Source organism: Sparus aurata, chromosome 10 (assembly GCF_900880675.1).
Source record: "Sparus aurata chromosome 10, fSpaAur1.1, whole genome shotgun sequence".
Taxonomy (NCBI): domain Eukaryota; kingdom Metazoa; phylum Chordata; class Actinopteri; order Spariformes; family Sparidae; genus Sparus; species Sparus aurata.
In genome coordinates, this window is record NC_044196.1 from 27,297,587 (window position 1) to 27,320,416 (window position 22,830).

General features: G+C 41.3%; 2 protein-coding genes across 2 annotated transcripts in view; both read right to left on the reverse strand.

Moving 5' to 3' along the window:
- Positions 1-149, reverse strand: part of LOC115588957 (uncharacterized) — a 54,542-nt gene extending 54,393 nt beyond the window's left edge. Inside the window, exon 1 of the mRNA XM_030429630.1 lies at positions 95-149. Within this exon, the coding sequence (XP_030285490.1) occupies positions 95-140 (46 nt within the window). The 5' untranslated portion in view covers positions 141-149. The remainder of the gene's footprint in view (positions 1-94) is intronic.
- Positions 150-6,301: 6,152 nt separating this feature from the next.
- LOC115588955 (uncharacterized) lies at positions 6,302-8,643 on the reverse strand. Its single transcript, XM_030429628.1, has 6 exons — positions 8,580-8,643; positions 8,143-8,484; positions 7,924-7,962; positions 7,701-7,811; positions 7,560-7,597; positions 6,302-6,807 (listed from the first exon to the last, which is right to left on the reverse strand). The coding sequence occupies exons 1-6, from the start codon at positions 8,623-8,625 to the stop codon at positions 6,658-6,660; spliced, it is 726 nt and encodes a 241-aa protein (XP_030285488.1). The 5' UTR covers positions 8,626-8,643; the 3' UTR covers positions 6,302-6,657.
- Between the last annotated feature and the right edge of the window lie 14,187 nt (positions 8,644-22,830).

Sequence of the window (22,830 nt, forward strand, 5' to 3'; positions counted from 1 at the left end):
TGAAACAAAAGCAGATAACAAAAAAAGGAACATGAACATTTTCCTTTGGATAAATGTTTAAATAAGTGAACAGTAATTAATTCCCAATACTCACTAATGCTGCAGAGACACAAAGCTGCTATCAAAGTGAAGTTTTTCATGGTGCGTGTTGCTGTTACTCTGCAATGTCAGCAACTGAACTGTGCTCCAGTCAGGGTCCTTTTAACGCAAAGAGGTGGGGTGTGTCTTAAGTTCCTTATCCTGTTCATCAAACTGACCACAAACCTGCTGTCAGGAAGAAAAGTGTTGATGCAGAATGTTAAGTTGTTCTTCTGATGGTGTTATTTTTACAATACAATGTAAGATTATATAAGAATGTCAAATGTAATCCCGTCATCCAATATTAAAAATACCACCCAACAATTTCTGTTTGACCAAAGCAATAAAATGATCTCAATCATTAGATGGTTCTGAGGTTGTCCTTATGTTTCCCTCTGGTTCAGACAGTTGTGTAGAAGCAATTGTCATTTACACCCTTGTGGTCACGACTGTATCATCCCCAGTGAACCAAATGGAGCATTCTGCACAGGAAAAACTTTTTTGTCTTATAAGGTGGTACAGTTAGCGGTGGTATTGAAGGTGTCTTTGCTAGGCTGAGTGAAGATAGTGATTTTAATTTCAGAATAAATATGTATTTAAAAAGAAGTGGTTATACAGTGTTTAATAGAAGTAGTTGATACTGATTGTTTCCACTAACACAGTATGGCATGCTTTACTGTAAAGATCCTTGTTTCTAACACTTTTATACAGCCATATTGACAGCAGAGGAGTGGTTTGCGTTCCTTTGCAGCTTACAGATTTGACAGTTTCTTTAACCATAACTGGAAATGATGCTGGAATGTGCAACATTTTTCCAGGATTAGGCCGACACATCTAAAAACACGGCCATTAACCTTGTAGACTCTGCTGGTGGAGGAACTATCTGTACCCTGATTTGATTCCAACTACCTTATTTTTGTCATACTTTGCCGATATTACTATCCTCCACCTGTACCCCAGGTCCCCTCAGGTTTTCCTACCAACAGCCAGTAAACATTCCAGACTCCTCTGCATCTTCCAATTTCTGCTCCCAGTCTGTAGCCTCTGTATTGTCGGCCTCAGGCATGTCTCCCATTTTGCTAGCCTCAGTATCATCGCCTTGCACCTTTTCCTCATTTGGCTAGCCACTGGTCCACGACCCTCCGGCCTGCACCTCAGTTACCTAGCACACTGCCTGTCTCCCCATCTTTAGACACCTTTTGGATCTTCTGTTTGGTTTGTTTGGCTTCCCTCCAGATCAGTCCTGTTCATGTCACAGGCATCAGGACCACCCTCCAGAGAATCTCCACCCATCCGCCCTGCCAACTGGTTGTAGTCCACCTCAGAGTTCCCTGACCACTTCCTCGAGCAGCCTCCTCCTGCTTTTCAGTTGCACAGCTGCCCAACTGAGGTCTCTGGCTTCTCCACCTTTCAGAACCAAGGCCCACCCTGCATATCTTTGTGGCATCCTGAACAATCCAATCCCTTGAAGAAGTGGTACTATCACAACGGCAGCCTCAGTCCTGCTTTGCTTATTCTGCCCCTCTCAAACACATTCCCATTCCCAGAGGCCCCTACATTTTCATGAAGCTTTGCACTTATTGCAGTTCACCATGCATTGACCAGATGGCGCCAGACTTTCCCACTCCTCCTAGTATCCTGACTCTTAAATCAATCAATATCCACCAATCTGAGTCTAGTGTTACTTTGTGCTCTGCTTTCAATCTTGAACAGGAACCTGCCTGCACCCTTTTCACTTTCCCATTCCTGTGAACCTCACAGATTCCTTGTCACTTTTGTAAACTTTGAAAAGTAAAACCACTGACTTGACCTGCTGACCTTGTCTGCCAGGTTGTTTGTATTTGTGTCCTTCCAATTGCTGCTTCGTACAAACTCCTTGACTTATGTGCAAATGTGTCCAGCCAAAGCCTGATAGTCTAAGACAGACAGAGAGTACCACAGAAGGGGAGTGGTTGTTCTATTTCATTTAGTATATTCTGCATAGGATACTTCTGTGACAATCAAAACAACAAATTGATACACTCTTATCCTCTGATGTCTTAATCAGTCTAGCAGAGACTAGACTAGCGGTCTAGGATGGTGTCAGGTGTGGTCCTCAATCATCCCTTAATGCAAGCATGCAAATAGGATGCAGGCTATCAAAGCACTCCAGGAAAAGATCCAGGATTTCTTTCATGATTTCAAGTGTTCGGGTGAATCTTCTGATTTTCTCTCTCATCTCATTTTGTTTCGCTTATCTGTGAACATCGCAGGGATTTTATCCCCCTTTTCAAGGGGTTGCGGGGGATTTCTGGAGCCACTCCGTTTCTCTATGGACGAAGGCAGCGTACACCCTGGGTAAGTCACCAGCTCCACCCTGACCTTACAGATGGCAGAGGCCGCCACACAAGGTGGCGGCTGCACATCAGGAGCAATTTTGGGGTTCTGTATCTTGCTCAAAAATGGACTGGCCATAGGGAACCCAAGGGGCCTAGCAAACTGATTGGCCTGCAGTGTTATAAAACCAGAAAACAACTCAGGGCAGTGACTTAAGTCAGAACTGTTGGCCTTCACAGCTGGAATAAACTCTCTGACAATAATTGACACCAACAGGATGAAACTTTTTTGGGACTGTGCTTTCATTCTCTCATTCTTTAGCTCTCTCAGTTATGTTATCATGGCCGCTCCTTTGACGAGTCCTTGCTGTATCAACTTCTTCAAGACTAAGCTAATTCTGTTTTTCTGTACTTGTGAAAATCACTGTAAAGAAGGAAGGAAGCCTGAACATGTTGTCCACACACTAATGAGATGCTGTTATTGGCATTAGGACCTGAACAGTGTTAGCTGTGTTTGAGAGTGACTTCAGGTAAGCCTTTACAATTAAATCCACTTTGAAATGTACAAAGCACAGTATTTAAAACCTGTTTCAAAGACTTGTACAGAAGAAGATAACAATCATCACAATATATCAAAAATATCTTCAGGTTTTAAGAGAACATACTTAAGTGTGAGTGTAAAAGTTGTGCAGTTTTTGTCGCATGTGGTTTTAATGCTGAGAAGTGAAGGCCAGTCTAACTGTTTTGCACCACAGTGGAAAATAACAGGGGGGAGGGGGCACACGTCTTGTTGCATGCCCACATTCGAACACAGCCAGAGCTTAAGTCAAGCCCTTTAAAAAAATGATGTATACATTCACTATCAACATAGAATAAGGATGACTTGAGAAAGGAAATCAAAGTGAGTGTTTCCAGTCAAATAATGAAAAATACAGGCTTATGAAAACATTTTCAAAATTTGAATTTAAATGAATGTACATTACCCCTCCTACCTCCCAGCAGCCTCCCCTATATGGACATACAACCATCATCAGTGTCTTTACAGTTCCCTCCTCCGTCACACATCAAGTGGGTGTTTCTTTAATTCAGATAACCATCAAGGACAAATTGAATGATAAAGATAGATCCTGAGAGCAAGAGAGGAAGAAGCGTGTGAGAATCAAAAACCAAAGACTGTCAAGGAAATATTAAATTCACCTTGATGTTGAATCTTTTTCACAAATGAAATTTTAGACAAGGGATCTTTATCCCACTCCTGTAATCTTACTCTTGTTATACTGGATATTTGATGTAGATAAAAATACTGTTGCTGTTATGTGAGTAATTATTATTTCCTCTAAACAGCCAGAGTACTGTACTCTGGCTGTACATTAGCTGTAAATAAGTGGGCAGTGGTGAGGGCGTGTGTTTCTGTGTGTTTTCATCTAGGCCCTTCCCCGAACTCAGCACTTGCTGAGGACTCTGGTTCTCTCTCTTCTATCCCCGTCTCGTCTCTGTATTGTTAGGTTTGTTTCTCCTCCAGCTCCACTCAGCAGACAACATGGAGGATAGCTGCTACAGTCAGGTTGATAAACAGTAGCAAAGAATACATCCGTTCTTTATTCCTGAATGTTAAATAGTAATCTCTGAGCTCTCCTGCTTTCAGTAAACAGCTCTGGATCAGAGCAGAATCTGTTGATTAAAAGTTGATGTTGCTTTGAAAGTAAGGTACCTAAATAAGTGTGTGTAAAGCGGAGATTGAAATAAAGTTCATAAGTAGTGGCGTCACTCTTGGTTGTCTTTGAGAACAGCAGGTTGTGTAATGTTTGTGGCGGAAGTCTTCCTGTGGTCAGGACATTATTTTTCACTCAGACAGACAATGATCGTCACCACTGAGAATCGGCTTATTCCATCGCTATTTATATCCATTCAGTACAAATACACAGACTGACATTCTTTATTCAACACAATATAGGTCATTTTAAGTTTTTACTTTCATACTTTGCTGCAAAGCTTTGACCTGAGAGGTCTCCTGGCTTACTGACACCACACTGTGCTGTCTCTTCCTGTGAAGTCATGTGTCTCTCTGTCACTCCTCCCTCCATTTGACTCTCCCTATGAGTAGGTGTGACAGTCATCAGTGTCCTTTGTGTGATGTAGACTTTGGCCAATAAAGCAAAAGAAGCAAATGTGCAGATTATTGGTCTCCACTTGTGCATGGTCAAGGCAGCTGGCTCGAGCATGCGCCTGAACAGGTGAAGATAGCATCTTGTGTGGATGGTGGTTTTAGAGCTGATGATTGTTGTGCACTCTCAGAAGTTAAGCTCTTTTCTTCTGTCTTACCTCTCTCTCTGTGAGAACACTCACACATTTCATGTGCTACTGGGACAATAGGATGTGTGCTACAGCATGGGAAGTCTGTCAGCAACACATCCATCAAATGTAGCATCAAAACAAACTATGTTAACAGTTGTATTTTTGTTGTCTGTGTTTTGAGTTTACAATGTGAAAGAAACACTTTCAGAGAAAATAGAACTAACACCTTCCTGTGGTTGAGACTGCTCTTTCAGCTGATACTGTACATACACGACTGTGTTCTGGCCTACACATAGTATTGACTTTACAAAGGACAGATTCTGTGGTTTTATTCTCATTGAGGGCAAAGTTAAGGAGAAGAAAAACATCTTCGTGTCACGTCTTATTTACTGGCTAGCTAACTGTTGGTATTATTGGGAGTGTGTGTGTAGCTCAGAGAATCACTGTGACAGTAGTGCTGTATGTGTTTCCACCATGGCTACAGTATGCATTATTTCTGCATGTGAAAATGTCTGATTTGTATTCTTGTTGAGTAAGGAGGTGAAGTGTGACTGGGCCTGTGCTCATCTGAAAAATGATCAGATCGGTCAAAAGCAGCTTATATGGCCATAGTGATGATTACTGTAGCAAGGGAGAAAGTCAGGTATCATGGTATTAAGAGCATGCTTCATACTATAGGGTGGAGAACGAGGTGGATGAACGGGTAAAGCAAACACAGGACCCAGGAGATCACTGATGGTGTCCTGTGTCAAATCAAAAATCAACTGTGAGTTATTTGACCTAAAACAAGATAATTCTGACCTAAAACTGTTTGATGATGTGTTGTCCATCAGACATGCTTGTTGGATGGTCCCCTCGAAGACTCTCTGACATCAGATGAGGGGATCTGTGCCCAACTTTTTTCTCTCTTTCTTAAACCGCAGATCTGACATTCACACCCAGTTCACACCTTGATGGTTCAGCTTCCTGTAGGTGAGAAAGGAGTCTGAGTGTGAACTTCTGCCTTTTTTTCTTTGTTCACACATCTATATCTCTCAATTTTGTGAACAACTGCTGCAACACTACACATGCCTTGTAGGAGAGACTGCCTGACAATGCACTCTAAATACCCATGTTGAACCAACATGGCAATTCTTGTCATGTTAACAGCCGGCACCCGTGGAGCTGTTGGAAAGCACTTCAGATGGATCTTTGCTGAATCACAGATATTAATGTAACCAGTAGTGTAAGTCATTTCCTTGTATTGTTCAGTAGTTACTATTAATATGTTTATTGCTTTGAATGCATAATCATTAAAATACATTTTTTTAATAGTATATGCAGGCGAGTTTACCGAGTACATATCAGTGAATATGTTAGTAGCTGTGATTCAGAGTGGATGGTTTATTATCAGGCTGTAAAGGTGTCACTCTGACTAGTCAACTTTTCATTAGTTTGATAGATGGGTGTCACTTTGCCAGAAGTGTGAAGATACAGATGTGACCCTGATTCAAACTGTCAACACAGTGCATGATGCAACAGAGCGCATTTGGGTGTCATAAATATTCACAACCATGACGACGAGTCTTTTAAAAACAGATTTTATTTTTCAATTCAAGCATTTCACAGTTGAAATGTCTCCACATTAATGTTCTTCAAAAACAGTTACTGCTTTATTTCAGACATCATTCCCACAAGGCATTGATTTAACAGACCTCATGGTTTTCCCCTCAGTTGTGCTCAGACCACACTGCGCAGCCTCTTCCTGTCAAACAAGTGAGGTGAGCCTCACTCACTCTGTTGCTGTAGACCTGCCAATGGTCGATCTAGACAGTTACAAGGTCAGACAAAACCAGGAAGTCATGATAGTAAAAGCACTTGAAAAGTCAACTATTCAGTCATTTGGTTATTTGAACTTTTTGTAATAATAAAATGTTAACTCCTCCCACCCAACAAAGAACACAACAGCAGATTTAACATGATGAAAGCATCAGTGGAACTCTGAACCCCTCTGAGTCTGTCTGCTGGCAGTATAAATGACTCGAGTCTCCACTGCTCTCTCTGATGCAGGCCTCCTGCTTCTTACTGGTGTTGGGTAAAAACTCAGGGCTGCATCCATCAGCTGATCAGAGAGCAGATTCTGTAGACAGTACACAGTTACACTTATCACACAGAATACTTTAAAGAGGCTCTGCGTTGTGCTGGAAGCTGGTCGTTAATGGTGCAAACATCAATTTCTAAACTAACGTCAGCTACTGTTGCTCTCTTTTAACTTGGGGTAGAGGGAAACTGAGATGAGGTGCTTGTGAATGTGAATAACTACACATCGTTTGGACCGGCAGAAAATCAACCTAAGTCCTTCACACATAAATCCACAGCCCAGAAGCATTAAACAACTTAAACACATCCTCAACAGGCTCGTATAGGCAACCAAGAGAGACAGGGAAGGTCCTATTTCCAAATCATGCTAAAATCTACTCACATATGACCAATGAAAAGTGACTAATACATGTAAATTGCTTCAAATTATTACTCAGAGCCCCTTTAAAGGATTGTGACAAATACATTTACTGAGCGGGACATTATACGCCAATGTTGTCCGATACAAGTACAGTACAATACAGTTCTGGCTTTTTTTCGGTTTGGCACTATCAAACAATATGCAGTAAACAAAAGTATACATTTGCTGAGCGAGACATTTTATATGCCAAAATGAAAATGGTTAGTGCTCTCAAGTGGGACTCAAACATAATTTCTGAACTAATCAACCTATTTATAGGCCTCATAGATGCAAATATATACTGTAGCCTGTGAACTGATACAATACAGTTCTGGCTGTTTTTCGGTTCGGCTCAAACAATATGTAAAAGCAATTATCAAAATTGTGTTCACCTCTCCTCTTCTCTCTGGATTCTGGTCTTCCTTAACAGCTTTGTGACACAAAGAAAACATCTGGTCAGTTTTCCAGCATATCGACAAAAGTTAAAAGCATTTCCACTTGCAACAAGACGGAGACAGTAACTGAAAAAGTACCTGTCTGAAGTTTTCTGTTTTCAACAACCAGACCAAAGACGACCAGTACAAGGACAACAGTCAGAGCACCCAGGATCACACCTGTCAGCATTGCTATTCCGTCAGACTCTCCTACAAGAAAGTGAATGTAGGCTCAACATCACTAACTGAATCTAGGTCAACTATTTCACCTAGAACTAACTGACAACTTGGAAAATGAAAGAAATCTTCAGGAGAATCTTACTTTGACCTGTCCTGTCATCATCATGTGGCTCATCGCTGCCTTTTGATAAAATAAAGATAACATTCGTCTTGATATAGTTTTGACAGATTTACATCAGAATGATTTAAAAAAAAGACTTTCTTGCATACAGGATGTTGTTTTTCAGACAATAAATACAATTATTGTACAATAAAAGCAGAAAGAACCAACTGAACAGAGAGAAAAATACAGTCATCTTACCATTAACTTTTAAATGTATGGGAGTCAAAATTGGAGTGCCACTTATGAAAAATCCACAGTAATACAGTCCAGAGTCAGATGAATCCACTTTTTTGATGTTGAGAAAGACAGTGGAGATGTTGGATTCCATTTCAAATTTCCCTTTTTCGTATCCATCACAGACTATTACTTCGTCTCCATATGTAAACATAACAACAACGCAGCTGATCTTGGTTCTGTTGAGCAGTCTGGACCAGAATGTTTGAGAATCATGTTTTGAAATGTTGTTACACAGCAGTGTGACTTCTTCACCAGGCTGAGCCTCCACAGTTTGATACTGAGAGACTGAGGCAGAGATCCAGCCTGAAACAAAAGCAGATAACAAAAAAAGGAACATGAACATTTTCCTTTGGATAAATACTTAAATAAGTAAACAGTCATTTATTCCCAATACTCACTAATGCTGCAGAGACTCAAAGCTGCTATCAAAGTAAAGTTCTTCATGGTGCGTGTTGCTGTGAGTCTGCAATGTCCGTAACTGAACTGTGCTCCAGTCAGGGTGCTTTTAATGCAAAGAGGTGGGGTGTGTCTTAAGTTCCTTATCCTGTTCATCAAACTGGCCACAAACCTGCTGTCAGGAAGAAAAGTGTTGATACAGAATGTTATTCTTCAGATGCTGTTATTTAAAAAAATATCTTTGGCCTTTAAGGCTTTATTGACAGAGCAGCTGAAGGATATGACAGGAGACAGGTTTGGGGGGGGGGGGGGGGGGGGGGACAAAGCCTCTGTGCATGGGATGCCTGCTCTACCCACTGAGCTAAAATGCACCCCGATGGTGTTATTTTTTACAATACAATGTAAGATTATATAAGGATGTCAAATTTATTCCCATCATCCAATATTAAAAATACCACCCAACAATTTCTGTTTGACCAAAGCAATAAAATGATCTCAATCATTAGATGGTTCTGAGGTTGTCCTTATGTTTCCCTCTGGTTCAGACAGTTGTGTAGAAGCAATTGTCATTTACACCCTTGTAGTCATGACTGTATCATCCCCAGTGAACCAAATGGAGCGTTCTGCACAGGAAAAACTTTTTTGTCTTATAAGGTGGTACATGCTAGCGGTGGTATTGAAGGTGTCTTTGCTAGGCTGAGTGAAGATAGTGATTTTAATTTCAGAATAAATATGTATTTAAAAAGTAGTGGTTATACAGTGTTTAATAGAAGTAGTTGATACTGATTGTTTCCACTAACACAGTATGGCATGCTTTACTGTAAAGATCCTTGTTTCCAACACTTTTATACAGCCATATCGACAGCAGAGGAGTGGTTTGCGTTCCTTTGCAGCTTACAGATTTGACAGTTTCTTTAACCATAACTGGAAATGACGCTGGAATGTGCAACATTTTTCCAGGATTAGGCCGACACATCTAAAAACACGGCCATTAACCTTGTAGACTCTGCTGGTGGAGGAACTATCTGTACCCTGATTTGATTCCAACTACCTTATTTTTGTCATACTTTGCCGATGTTACTATCCTCCACCTGTACCCCAGGTCCCCTCAGGTTTTCCTACCAACAGCCAGTAAACATTCCAGACTCCTCTGCATCTTCCAATTTCTGCTCCCAGTCTGTAGCCTCTGTATTGTCGGCCTCAGGCCTGTCTCCCATTTAGCTAGCCTCAGTATCATCGCCTTGCACCTTCTCCTCATTTGGCTAGCCACTGGTCCACGACCCTCCGGCCTGCACCTCAGTTACCTAGCACACTGCCTGTCTCCCCATCTTTAGGCACCTTTTGGATCTTCTGTTGTTTGGTTTGTTTGGCTACCCTCCAGAGTGGTCCCACCTAGGTGGCTACCCTCCAGATCAGTCCTGTTCATGTCACAGGCATCCGGACCACCCTCCAGAGAATCTCCACCCATCCGCCCTGCCTACTGGTTGTAGTCCACCTCAGAGTTGCCTGACCACTTCCTCGAGCAGCCTCCTCCTGCTTTTCAGTTGCACAGCTGCCCAACTGAGGTCTCTGGCTTCTCCACCTTTCAGAACCAAGGCCCACCCTGCATATCTTTGTGGCATCCTGATGTTGAGAAAGACAGTGGAGATGTTGGATTTCATTTCAAATTTCCCTTTTTCATATCCATCACAGACTTTTACTTCATCTCCATACATAAACATAACAACAACATAGCTGATCTTGGTTCTGTTGACCAATCTGGACCAGAATGTTTGAGAATCATGTTTTGAAATGTTGTTACACAGCAGTGTGACTTCTTCACCAGGCTGAGCCTCCACAGTTTGATACTGAGAGACTGAGGCAGAGATCCAGCCTGAAACAAAAGCAGATAACAAAAAAAGGAACATGAACATTTTCAAAAAAAAATGTTTGACCAAAGCAACAAAAATGATCTCCATCATCAGATGGTTCTGAGGTTTTCCTTATGTTTCTTTCCATTTCAGACAGTTCTGTAGAAGCAATTTTCATTCATACCCTTGTAGTCATAACTGTATATTCACCAGTGAACTAAATCAAGCATTCTGCACAGGAAAACCAGTTTTGTCTTTCAGGGTGGTACATGCTGGAGGTGGTTTTGGAGGTGTTTTTGGTAGGCTGACTTAAGATAGTGATTTTAATTTCAGATTAACTGGATTTTTAAGAAGTAGTGGTTATACAGTGTTTACCAGTAGTAGTTAATATTGATTGTTTCCTCTAACACAGTATAGAATGCTTTACTGTAAAGATCCTTGTTTCCAACACTTTGAGATATGCCATATTGACAGCAGAGGAGTGGTGCCTCAGTTGGCTGCCTCAGTCCTGTTGTGTTGATTCTCCCACTCTCGACCATAATCTCGTTCCCAGAGGCCTCTGCATGTCCCGATGCCCCCAGACTTTCACACTCCTCCAGTATCCTGACTCTAACATGCACCAATATCCACAAATCTGAGTCTCGTGTTACTATGTGCTCTGATTTCCATCTTGAATATGAACCTGCCTGCACACTTTACCCTTTCCCATTCCTGTTAACCCCACATATTCCTTGTCACCTCTATCTGGACTGGCTATCTTTGCCTGTAAGCTTATATGTCAATTTTTTAAATTAAACCACTGACTTGACCTGCTGACCCTGTCTGCCAGGTTGTCTGCGTTTGTGTCCTTCCAATTGCTGCTTCGCCCAAACTCTTTGACACATACACAAATGTGTCCAGACAAAGCCTGATGGTCTAGGATGGGCAGAGAGTACCACAGAAGGGGAGTGGCTGTTCTATTTCATTTAATATAGTCTGTATGCTTTATTTCTATGACAATCAAAACAACAAATTGATACACACTCTTATCCTCTGATGTCTTAATCAGTCCAGAAGCAGAAACCCTAGAATGGTGTCTACATCCTTCTCAACAAATGGTGGTACGAGTCGGATGTTCTTTGTTATATCAAACGATCCAGATTGAGCCAAATCGAGATTATCTTCTCTTGCCTTAATCTCTAGACGTCTCAACTCAAGCTGATTTTCATCACCCTTTAAGCGCAACCTCTTTCGTTGTCAAGTTCCTTCTCTCGGATAGAAAGCTCTTTCAGCCGGATAGCTTCTTTCATATCTACAGGTGGCAACTTGCCCTTTTCAACAAGAAAAGGAAGCATTATTGACTTAACTGTGTGTTTCAACTGTTTTTCCAAGCTACTAAGCTCAATGTCAAACGCAGTTGCCACCTCTAACAGCTGATCCTTCGTGAGGAGATCCCTACCTGGATTTACCGTTTAGCTCGCGAGGGCGCAGCAGACCAATTACACAGCCAACTGCAACCCACCGATAACGAACCGAATAAGGATTATCACCAATAAAATAACAAACTAAAATAACAAAGTGACAGAGTCTGTCTCCGCCCACCGGCTACTAATTGAGGTGCAATCACTATCACCCAGCAAACATGAGGTACTCACCTAAAGTCACAATCAATACCTACAACTTCCTACTTTACCCCCAAAAAAGTTCAACAAAGGACGAGCCCCCATTATGTTACAACCAGGTACCCTGACTGAAACACAACAATGACCAAAGTCAAAAGGAGAACGTGTCTAGGGAATTTATTTACAAAATGATATTGAACAGGGAATTTAAAGGAAATCAAGAATGTGAAAACATAACAAAAACAGGAAAATGGCAGGCGCAACAGTTGGCATGGAGGCCCTGCTGGAATGAGAGAGAGCCCAAACACTGCAGGAAGACCTGTTCTTATAGGCAGAGGCTCCACCCCATGATTAGTATTCACACCTGAAACACATTAGGGAGAGGCAGAGAACTCAAGCAGCCAAAAGAAAATACAAACAGGGAGAACTACACCACCCAGAGGTGGAAGAGGACGTAACATGTGGTCTTCAATCATCCCTTAATGCAAGCATGCAAATAGGATGCAGGCTATAAATGCACTCTAGGTAAAGATCCAGGATGGGTCTTAATGTTTCTGTCATGATTTCAAGTGTTTCGGGTGGATTTTCTGTACTGGGTATGTTTTTCCTTTTGCCTGTGTGTTTCAGAGGTGCTGTGGAGGCTGGGCATGTTTTTCCTGGAGGGCTGGAGTTTTCTGTCTCACACACCTGCAGCGAATCTCATCAACTCCAGCTTAAATATTCTGTACTACTCGATTTCCACCAAGAAATGCCAATTAAACATATATGATGTAAAATAAGTGACTGCACAAGTAGTCATCTCTTTTAAAGTCACTAATCTACTTCAACAGTGGACCAGCCAATTGGTGCTAGTACTCTCACAATTAGTGAAATGGTGGTCACCTGAGAGCAGTGAATGTGTCTCAAGTGATTGTAGGAGAAAGACCCCTGTGTCTGAAAGTCCAGTCACTGGTTAATCAGTATTCCTGGCTACAGTTAGACCATGATGACAAAAGAACACTCCAACAACTGAAGAGAAGGCACCGTATTATGTTTTGTCCACTAAAAAGGCATCCTAGAAGGAACTCTATCACGATTTGTCCACTGGAAGGGCACCCTAGATTACACTTAAACACGTTTTATCCATTGGTAGAGCACCATATGTCGCTTTATCAGGTTTTATCCAATGGATTGGCACCCTAGAGAGCCAGCAGCCCTGTGTACAACAGTAATTGATATGCGTGCATTATGCATTTCTGTTCTCATGAGTCTTTTTTTTTTTTTATTGAAGTAATAATGTTTTCTGGACTGGCCATAGGGAACCCCAGGGGCCTGGCAAACTGATTGGCCTGCAGAGGTAAAGAAGTAGAAAAGAGCACAGCACAGCGACTTAACTCAGAACTGTTGGCCCTCACAGCTGGAATAAACTGTTTGTCAATACTTGGCAGCAAGAGGAAGAAACCTGTTTGGTACTGTGCTTTCATTCAAGATTTCTCAGTTATGTTATCATGGCCGCTCAGTTTGACAAGTCCTTGCTGTATCAACTTGTTCAAGACTCAGTTACTTCTGTTCTTCTGTACTGGGTGGGGCACAAGACTTGTTGCATGCCCATATGTGCAATGAATGTACATTACCCCTCCTACCTCCCAGCAGCCTCCCCTATATGGACATACAACAATCATCAGTGTCTTTACAGTTCCCTCCTCCATCAAAAGTCAAGTGGGTGTTTCTTTAATTCAGATAACCATCAAGGACACATTTAATGATAAAGATAGATCCTGAGAGCGAGAGAGGAAGACGCGTGTGAGAATCAAAAACCAAAGACTGTTGAGGAAATATTAAATTCACCTTAATGTTGAATCTTTTTCACAAATAAAATTTGGATCAAAAGGGTTCTTAATCCCACTACTGTAATCTTACTCGTGTTACACTTGATATTTGATGTAGATAAAAATACTGTTGCTGTTATGTGAGTGATTATTTGCCCTAAACAGCCAGAGTACTTTACCGCACATTAGCTGTAAATAAGTGGGCAGTGGCGAGGGTGTATGTTTCTGTGTGTTTTCATCTAGGCCCTTCCCTGAACTCAGCACTCGCTGAGGACTCTGGTTCTCTCTCTTCTTTCCCTCCTCTCGTCTCTGTATTGTTAGGTTAGTTTCTCCTCCAGCTTCATTCAGCAGACAACATGGAGGATAGCTGCTACAGTCAGGTTGATAAACAGTAGCAAAGGATAAATCCGTTCTTTATTCGTGAAAGTTAAAGGGTAATCTCCGAGCTCTCCTGCTGTCGGTAAACAGCTCTGGATCAGAGCAGAATCTGTTGATTAAAAGTTGATGTTGCTTTGAAAGTAAGGTACCTAAATAAGTGTGTGTAAAGCAGAGATTGAAATCAAATTCATAAGTAGTGGCGTCACTCTTGATTGTCTTTGAGAACAGCAGGTTGTGTGATGTTTGTGGCCGAAGTCTTCCTGTGGGACATTATTTTTCACTCAGACAGACAATGATCGTCATCACAGAGAATCGGCTTATTCCATCGCTATTTATATCCATTCAGTATAAATACACAGACTGACATTCTTTATTCAACACAATATAGGTCACTTTAAGTGTTTACAGTCATACTTTGCTGCAGAGCTTTGACCTGAGAGGCCTCCTGACTTACTGACACCACACTGTGCTGTCTCTTCCTGTGAAGTCATGTGTCTCTCTATCACTCCTCCCTCCATTTGACTCTCCCTATGAGTAGGTGTGACAGTCATCAGTGTCCTTTGTGTGACATAGACTTTTGCCAATAAAGTGAAACAAGCAAAGCAAGCAGATAAATATGTCTCCACTTGCGCATGGTCAAGGCAGTCCTGCTCGAGCATGCGTCTGAACAGGTGAAGATAGCATCTTGCACGGATGGTGGTTTTAGAGGTGATGATTGTTGTGCACTCTCAGAAGTTAAGCTCTTTTCTCCTGCTTTACCCCTCCCTCTGTGAGAACACTCACACATTGCATGTGCTGCTGGGATGTTAGGATGTGTGCTACAGCATGGGAAGTCTGTCAGCAACACATCCATCAAATGTGGCATCAAAACAAACTATGTTAACAGTTGTATATTTGTGTTGTCTGTGCTTTGAGGCCACAGTGTGAAAGGTACGCCTCCAGAGAAAATAGAACTGACATCTTCCTGTGGTTGAGACTGCTCTTTCAGCTGATACTGTACATACACGACTGTGTTCTGACCTACACATAGTATTGACTTTACAAAGGACAGATTCTGTGGTTTTATTTTTATTGAGGGCAAAGAAGAAGAAATACATCTTTATGTACATCCACACGTGTGTGTCACGTCTTATTTACTGGCTAGGTAACTGCTGGTGATATTGGGAGTGTGTGTGTAGCTCAGAAAATCACTGTGACAGTAGTGCTGTATGTGTTTCCACCATGGCTACAGTGTGCATTCTTGCTGCATGTCAAATGAAAATGTCTGATTTGTATTCTTGTTGAGTAAGGAGGTGAAGTGTGACATGGGGCCTGTGCTCATCTAGAAAAATTATCAGATTGGTCGAAAGCAGCTTATATGGTCATAGTGATGATTACTGTAGCAAGGGAGGAAGTCAAGTGACATGGTATTAAGAGCATGCTGTGTACCGCATACAGTAGAGTGGAGAATGCGGTGGATGGGTAAAGCAAACACAGGAATATTTGACCTAAAACAAGATAATTTTGACCTAAAACTGTGTGCAGATGTCTTGTCCATCAGACATGCTTGTTGGATGGTCCCCTCGAAGACTCTCTGACATTAGATGAAGGGATCTGTGTCCAACTTTTCTCTCCATTTCTTAAACCGCAGATCTGACATTCACACCCAGTTCACACCTTGATGGTTCAGCTTTCTGCAGGTGAGAAAGGAGTTTGAGTTTGAACTTCTGTCTCTTTTCTTTGTTCACACATCTATTTCTGTCAATTGTGTGAACAACTGCTGCAACACTACACATGCCTTGTAGGAGAGACTGCCTGACAATGAACTCTAAGATACACATGTTGAACCAACATGGCAATTCCCCTCATGTTAACAGCCAACAACCGTGGAGCTGTTGGAAAGCACTTCAGATGGATCTTTGCTGAATCACAGATATTAAAGCCCCTGTACAGACTTTTCATTTAGTGTTGATTTTGGCGGCCCCGCTGGACGAAAGCGGTAGTGTTTTGCCGGAATGAAGACTGCATTTCCCATGAGCTCTAGCGCCCACTGTCGTGAAGACGTTTGTCTGGCCGGCGCGTGTAGATTTGTTTTGGAAACGTCGGAAAGACGACGGGACTTGCTTTGAAAACTTTTTTTTTTTTTAGCAGCTATCTGCAGCGTGCATATGGACGAGGTAATGTGTCTATTTGTATTTCTACTTAATATAATATGCCGCCGGTGAAACAAAGTAATGCTGCTGTTGCACTGCAATTTCCCAGCTATATATATTACCCACGGTGCTAAAGGGCTAGCGTTACAGCAAAGTCACAGTGATTGTGATGGATGTTTTGTTCTAAGTAAGAAACTGAATCATTTATAATGACAGAGGATATTACCGATGCATCGTTGCAGGTCGGCTGGGCTGATACACACAGCTGAAATGGATGCGTGATCTAAGACGTTTGTTGTCGTTTTCACGAGTGTAGTATCTAGAGCTAATCTAGTGGTAATGTTAGCCAGCTTTGTTGTAACAACATGAATTCATGTATTGCTGTAAACTACGTCCCGCATTACATTTCATAAATGAAATAAAATTTACAAACCTGTCTAGGAGGAATCGGGCGAATTATGGATCCGACCCTCCCTTCAAGCCCCGCAACTCTCTCCATCTCTGGAAGGAATCGCCAATGTTTATCCGTGTTTTAGCCCTAGCTCGATCGGATTCCCTCTCTGCCTTTCGTTGGTCTTCGGTTCGAATTCTTTTTCTTTTCTTTGTCTCATTATCAGCCATGACAAAAGTTTTAGCTCGGTTAGCACTGGCTAGCGTAGCAACAAAACAGCTATGCCGTATCACTTTGGCCGTATCCTGAATGTCGTCAGTTCCGGTCTGACTGCCGTAAATCGTTTCGTCAGTGGTCCGACCCGACCAATGCCTTTCAGAGGTATAGAATTAGACTACTTAGAAAAAGCGTATCTTCACGCTGATGGGCTCATTTGCTGTTGTAGGTAACAGAGACACATCAGCAGAAACCAGAGACTTTTCTATATCCAGTTAAAAACTCCGTACATGGGCTTTAATGTGACAAGTAGTGTAAGTTTAAATGCATAATCATTAAAAACATTTTTTTATATATCCAGGTGAGTTTACCGAGTACATATCAGTGAATATGTTAGTGGCTGTGATTCAGAGTGGATGGTTTCATATCAGGCTGTAGATAGATAGATAGATAGATAGATAGATAGATAGATAGATAGATAGATAGATAGATAGATAGATAGATAAAGGTGTCACTCTGACTAGTCAACTTTTCATTAGTTTGATAGATGGGTGTCACTCTGCCAGTAGTGTGAAGAGACAGATGTAATCCCTGATTCAGACTGTCAACACAGTGCATGGTGCAACAGAGGGCATGTGGGTGTCATAAATGTTCACAACCACAACAACAAATCCTTTAAAAATAGACTTTATTTTTCAGTTCAAGCATGTCAATGTCAACACAGTGATGTTCTTCAATAAAACCGTTACTGCTTTATTTCAGACATCATTCCCACAACGCATTGATTTAACAGATCTCCTGGTTTTCCCCTCAGTTGTGCTCAGACCACACTGCGCTGCCTCTTCCTGTGAAATAAGTGAAGTGAACCTCACTCTCTCCTCCGTTGCTGTAGACCTCTGTCTGCCAATGGTTGATCTGTGCAGTCACAAGGTCAGACAAAACCAGGAAGAAATGATAGTAAAAGCACTTGAAAAGTCAGCTATTTAGTCATTTGGTTACTTTGAACTTTTTGCAATGATAAAATGTTAACTCCTCCCACCCAACAAAGAACACAACAGCATATTTAACATGCTAAAAGCATCAGTTCAACTCTGAACTCCTCTGAGTCTGTCTGCTGGCAGTATAAATGACTTGAGTCTCCACTTCTTTCGCTGATCTTTCTCTTACTGGTGTTGGGTAAAAACTCAGGGCTGCATCCTTCAGCTAATCAGAGAGCAGATTCTGTAGACAGTACACGGTTACACTTCTAACACAGATTACTTTAAAGAGGCTCAGTGTTATGCTGGAAGCTGGTCGTTAATGGTGCAAACACCAGTTTCTAAACTCACGTCAACTACTGTTGCTCTCTGTTAACTGGGGGTAGAGGGGAACTGAGACGAGGCACTTGTGAACGTGAATAAAGACACATTGTTTTGACTGGCAGAAAATAAACCAAAGTCCTTCACACATAAATCCACAGTCCAGAAGCATCAAACAACTTACAACAAATCACCCATAGGCTTGTATAGGCAACCAAGAGAGACGGGGAAGGCAAATGCTAAAATGTGCTCACTTATGGCCAATAAAAGTGACTAATAAATGTAAATTGATACAAATTGTCACTCAGAGCCCCTTTAAAGGATTGTGAAAAATACATTTACTGAGTGAGACATTATATATGCCAAAATTAAACTTGTAGGTGCTCTCAAGTGGGACTCAAGCATAATGGACCCATATATAGGCCTCATAGATGCAAATATATACAGTAGCCTACAAATACACAAATACACTCATTTGTCAGGGAAACGTGAGCTGATACTATAAAGTTCTGGCTGATTTTCAGTTCGGCTCTATCAAACAATATGTAAAAGTAATTATTAAAATTGTGTTCACCTTTCCTCTTCTCTGGATTCTGGTTTTTCTTAACAGCTATGTGACACAAAGAAAACATCTGGTCAGTTTTCCAGCATAGTGGCGAAATTTAAAAGCATTTCCACTGGAAACAAGATGGAGACAGTAACTGAAAAAGTACCTGTCTGAAGTTTCCTGTTTTGAACAACCAGACCAATGATGACCAGTAGAAAGACACCAGCCAGGGCACCCGGGATCACACTTATCAGCATTGCCATTCCTTCAGACTTTCCTACAAGAAAATTAATATAGGCTCAACATTACTAATCGAATCTAGCTGAACTGTTTTTCCTAGAACTAACTGACAACTTTGACAATGAAAGAAATCTTTAGGAGAATCTTACTTTCACCCTCCCTGTCATCATCATGTGGCTCATCGCTGCCTTTTAATAAAATAAAGATAACATTCATCTTGATTTTGAAGTATGATTTAAAAAAAAAAAAAAGACTTTCTTGCATACAGGATGTTGTTTTCAGACAATAAATAAAAGTATTGTACAATATAAGCAGAAAAGAGTGAACTGAACAAAGAGAACTAAAAGAGAAAAAGACAGGAATCTTACCATTGACCTTTAAATGTATGGGAGTCAAAATTGGAATGCCGTCTATGGAAAATCCACAGTAATACAGTCCAGAGTCAGATGAATCCACTTTTTTGATGTTGAGAAAGACAGTGGAGATGTTGGATTTCATTTCAAATTTCCCTTTTTCATATCCATCACAGGCTTTAATTCTGCCTCTATAACTAAACATAACAACAACGCAGTTGATCTTGGTTGTGTTGACCAGTCTGGACCAGAATGTTTGAGTATCATATTTTGAAATGTTGTTGCACTGCAGTGTGACTTCTTCACCAGGCTGAGCCTCCACAGTTTGATACTGAGAGACTGAGGCAGAGATCCAGCCTGAAACAAAAGCAGATAACAAAAAAAAGAAACATGAACATTTTCCTTTGGATAAATGTTTAAATAAGTGAACAGTTATTAATTCTCAATACTCACTAATGCTGCAGATGCTCAAAGCTGCTATCAAAGTGAAGTTCTTCATGTTACTCTGCAATGTCTGCAACTGAACTGTGCTCGAGTCAGGGTGCTTTTAACACAAAGAGGTGGGGTGTGTCTTAAGTTCCTTATCCTGTTCATCAAACTGACCACAAACCTGCTGTCAGGAAGAGAAGTCTTGACCCTGAATGTTATATTATTCCTCTTATGGTGTTATTTTCACTATACAATGTTAGATTATTTAAGAATGTCAAATCTAATCCAGTCATCCAAAATAAATAAAAACACACAATTTTTGTTTGACCAAAGCAATAAAGACTATCTTGATCATCAGATGGTTCTTAGGTTGTCCTTATTTTTCCTTCCATTTCAGACAGAGGAAAACCTTTTTTGTCTTATAAGTTGGTACATGCTGGAGGTGGTTTTGGACGTGTTTTTGCTAGTCTGATGTAAGATAGTGATTTTAATTTCTAGAAGGAAAAATTCCAGGGTGAGGCCGACACATCTAAAAACAAAGCCATTAACCTTGCAGACTCTGCTTGTGGAGGAGCTATCTGCATCCTGATTTGATTCCAACTCCGTTATTTTTGTGATGCGTTGCTGCTGTTACCATCCTCCATCTGTACCCCAGGTCCTCTCAGGTTTTACTACCAACTACCAGTAGACATTCCAGACTCCTCTGCATCTTCCAATTTCTGCTCCCAGTCTGTAGCCTCTGTATCATCTACATGTTTATCCAAGTTACTTTGATAATAGTGACACTGCTTTGTAGAATATGTAGGCTACAATATAGTACAGTATCGAGAATATTAGATATTAAATATAATATTTAGGGAATATTATAAATGAAAGAGGAAACTTGACGGCTCTTTAATGTAATAGGCTGCAAGATTTTCACCTCAGTTGTGCTCAGACCACACTGTGCTGTCTCTTCCTGTCAAACAAGTGATGTGTGCCTCACTCACTGCTCCACTGTTGCAGACCTTCATCTATCTCTCACTATAAGACAACCTTGGCAGTCATCATCGTCATTACTGGCTCCTCCATCGAAACATACCAGTGGTAGGAAGACACTTAGAAATGGATGAACACATGATCTTCATTGCATAAGAAAAACTGTTTGGCAAGAATGGCAACTGCTCTCACCAACATGGCATACAAAGGCTCAAACCTTTTTTTTATATAACAGAGCATCAGTTCCAGTTGCCTGGTTGAAGCATAGATAACATTTGGCTCCCGCTCTCTTCTTTTTGCTTTCGGTTGAATTGCTACTGCTGCGTAGTTCACGTCATCATCACGGCCCACAATCTATGAAAAAAGTATTTATAATCTTAACATGGTGATTTACAGGACCTTAATTCCTTCAAATATTACCCATTCTAAATGAACTTTAGTCACAATGGTACAATGTTCTTAGTAAGACTATCTTAAATTCATACTTTAAGGAGAACCTTTGTTGTGCTGGAAGCTGATTGTTAATGTTGAAACCGCCACTTCTAAACTAATGTCAGCTACTGTTGGTCTCTGTTAACGGAGCAGAAAGGGGAACTGAGACGAGGCACTTGAAAACGTGCAGGCAGACAAATCCTTTGGACTGGCAGAAAATCAACCAAAGTCGTTCACACATAAATCCAGAGTCCAGCAGCATTAAACAGTTTCAACAAATCATCCAGAGGCTTGTATAGGCAACCAAGAGAGACATGGAAGGTGTAAATTTTACATCATGTTACAATCTGCTCACATATGGCCAATAAAAAGTGACTAATACATGTAAATTGCTTCAAATTGTTGCTCAGAGCTCCTTGAAAGAATTGTGACAAATACATTTACTGAGTGGGACATTATACGCCAATGTTGTCCGATATAATACAGTCCTGGCTTTTTTTTTTTGGTTCGGCACTATGAAACAATATGCAGTTAACAAAAGTATCAAAATTTGATTCACCTCTCTTCTCTCTGGATTCTGGTCTTCCTTAACAGCTATGTGACACAACGAAGACATAAGGTCAGTTTTCCAGCAAATTGACAAAAGTTAAAAGCATATCCACTGGAAACAAGACGGAGACAGTAACTGAAGAAGTACCTGTTTGAAGTTTCCTGACTTTCACAACCAGACCAATGATGACCAGTACAAGGACAACAGTCAGAACACCCAGGATCACACTTGTCAGCATTGCTATTCTGTCAGACTCTCCTACAAGAAAGTTAATATTGGCTCAGCATTACTAACTGAATCTAGCTCCACTATTTCACCTAGAACTAATTGACAACTTGGACAATGAAAGAAATCTTTAGGAGTATCTTCTTTTTACCCTCCCTGTCATCATGTGGCTCATTTGACAGTTCCTTCAACCAAAGACGCACTCTCCTTTTGAATTCTAGAAAATGCTGGAAAGTGCAACATATTTCCAGGTTTAGGCCGACATATCTGAAAACAAAGCCATTAACCTTGCAGACTCTGCTGGTGGAGGAACTTTTTGCATCCTGATTTGATTCCAACTTCCTTATTTTTGTTATGCTTTGCTGCTGTTACCATTGTCCAACTGTCCCCCAGGTCCCTCAGGTTTTCCTACCAACAGCCAGTAGACATTACAGACTCCTCTGCACCTTCCAATTTCTGCTCCCAGTCTGCAGCCTCTGTATCTTTAGCCTCAGGGCTGTCTCCCAGTTTGCTAACCTCTGTATTGTCTGCCTCAGGCCTGTCTCCCATTTAGCTAGCCTCTGTACCATCGCCTCTTGCCTTTGTCTCATTTGGCAAGCCACTGATCCACTAGCCTCTGGCCTGCACCTCAGTTACCTAGCACACTGCCATGTCTACCCATCTGCAGGCTTCTTGTGGATCTTATGTTGCTTGGTTTTCTCGGCTACCCTCCAGGGTGGTTCCACCTAAGTGGCTACCCTCCAGATCAGTCCTGTTCATGTCACAGGATGGGCAGAGAGTACCACAGAAGGGGAGTGGCTATTCAATTTCATTTAATATATTTTG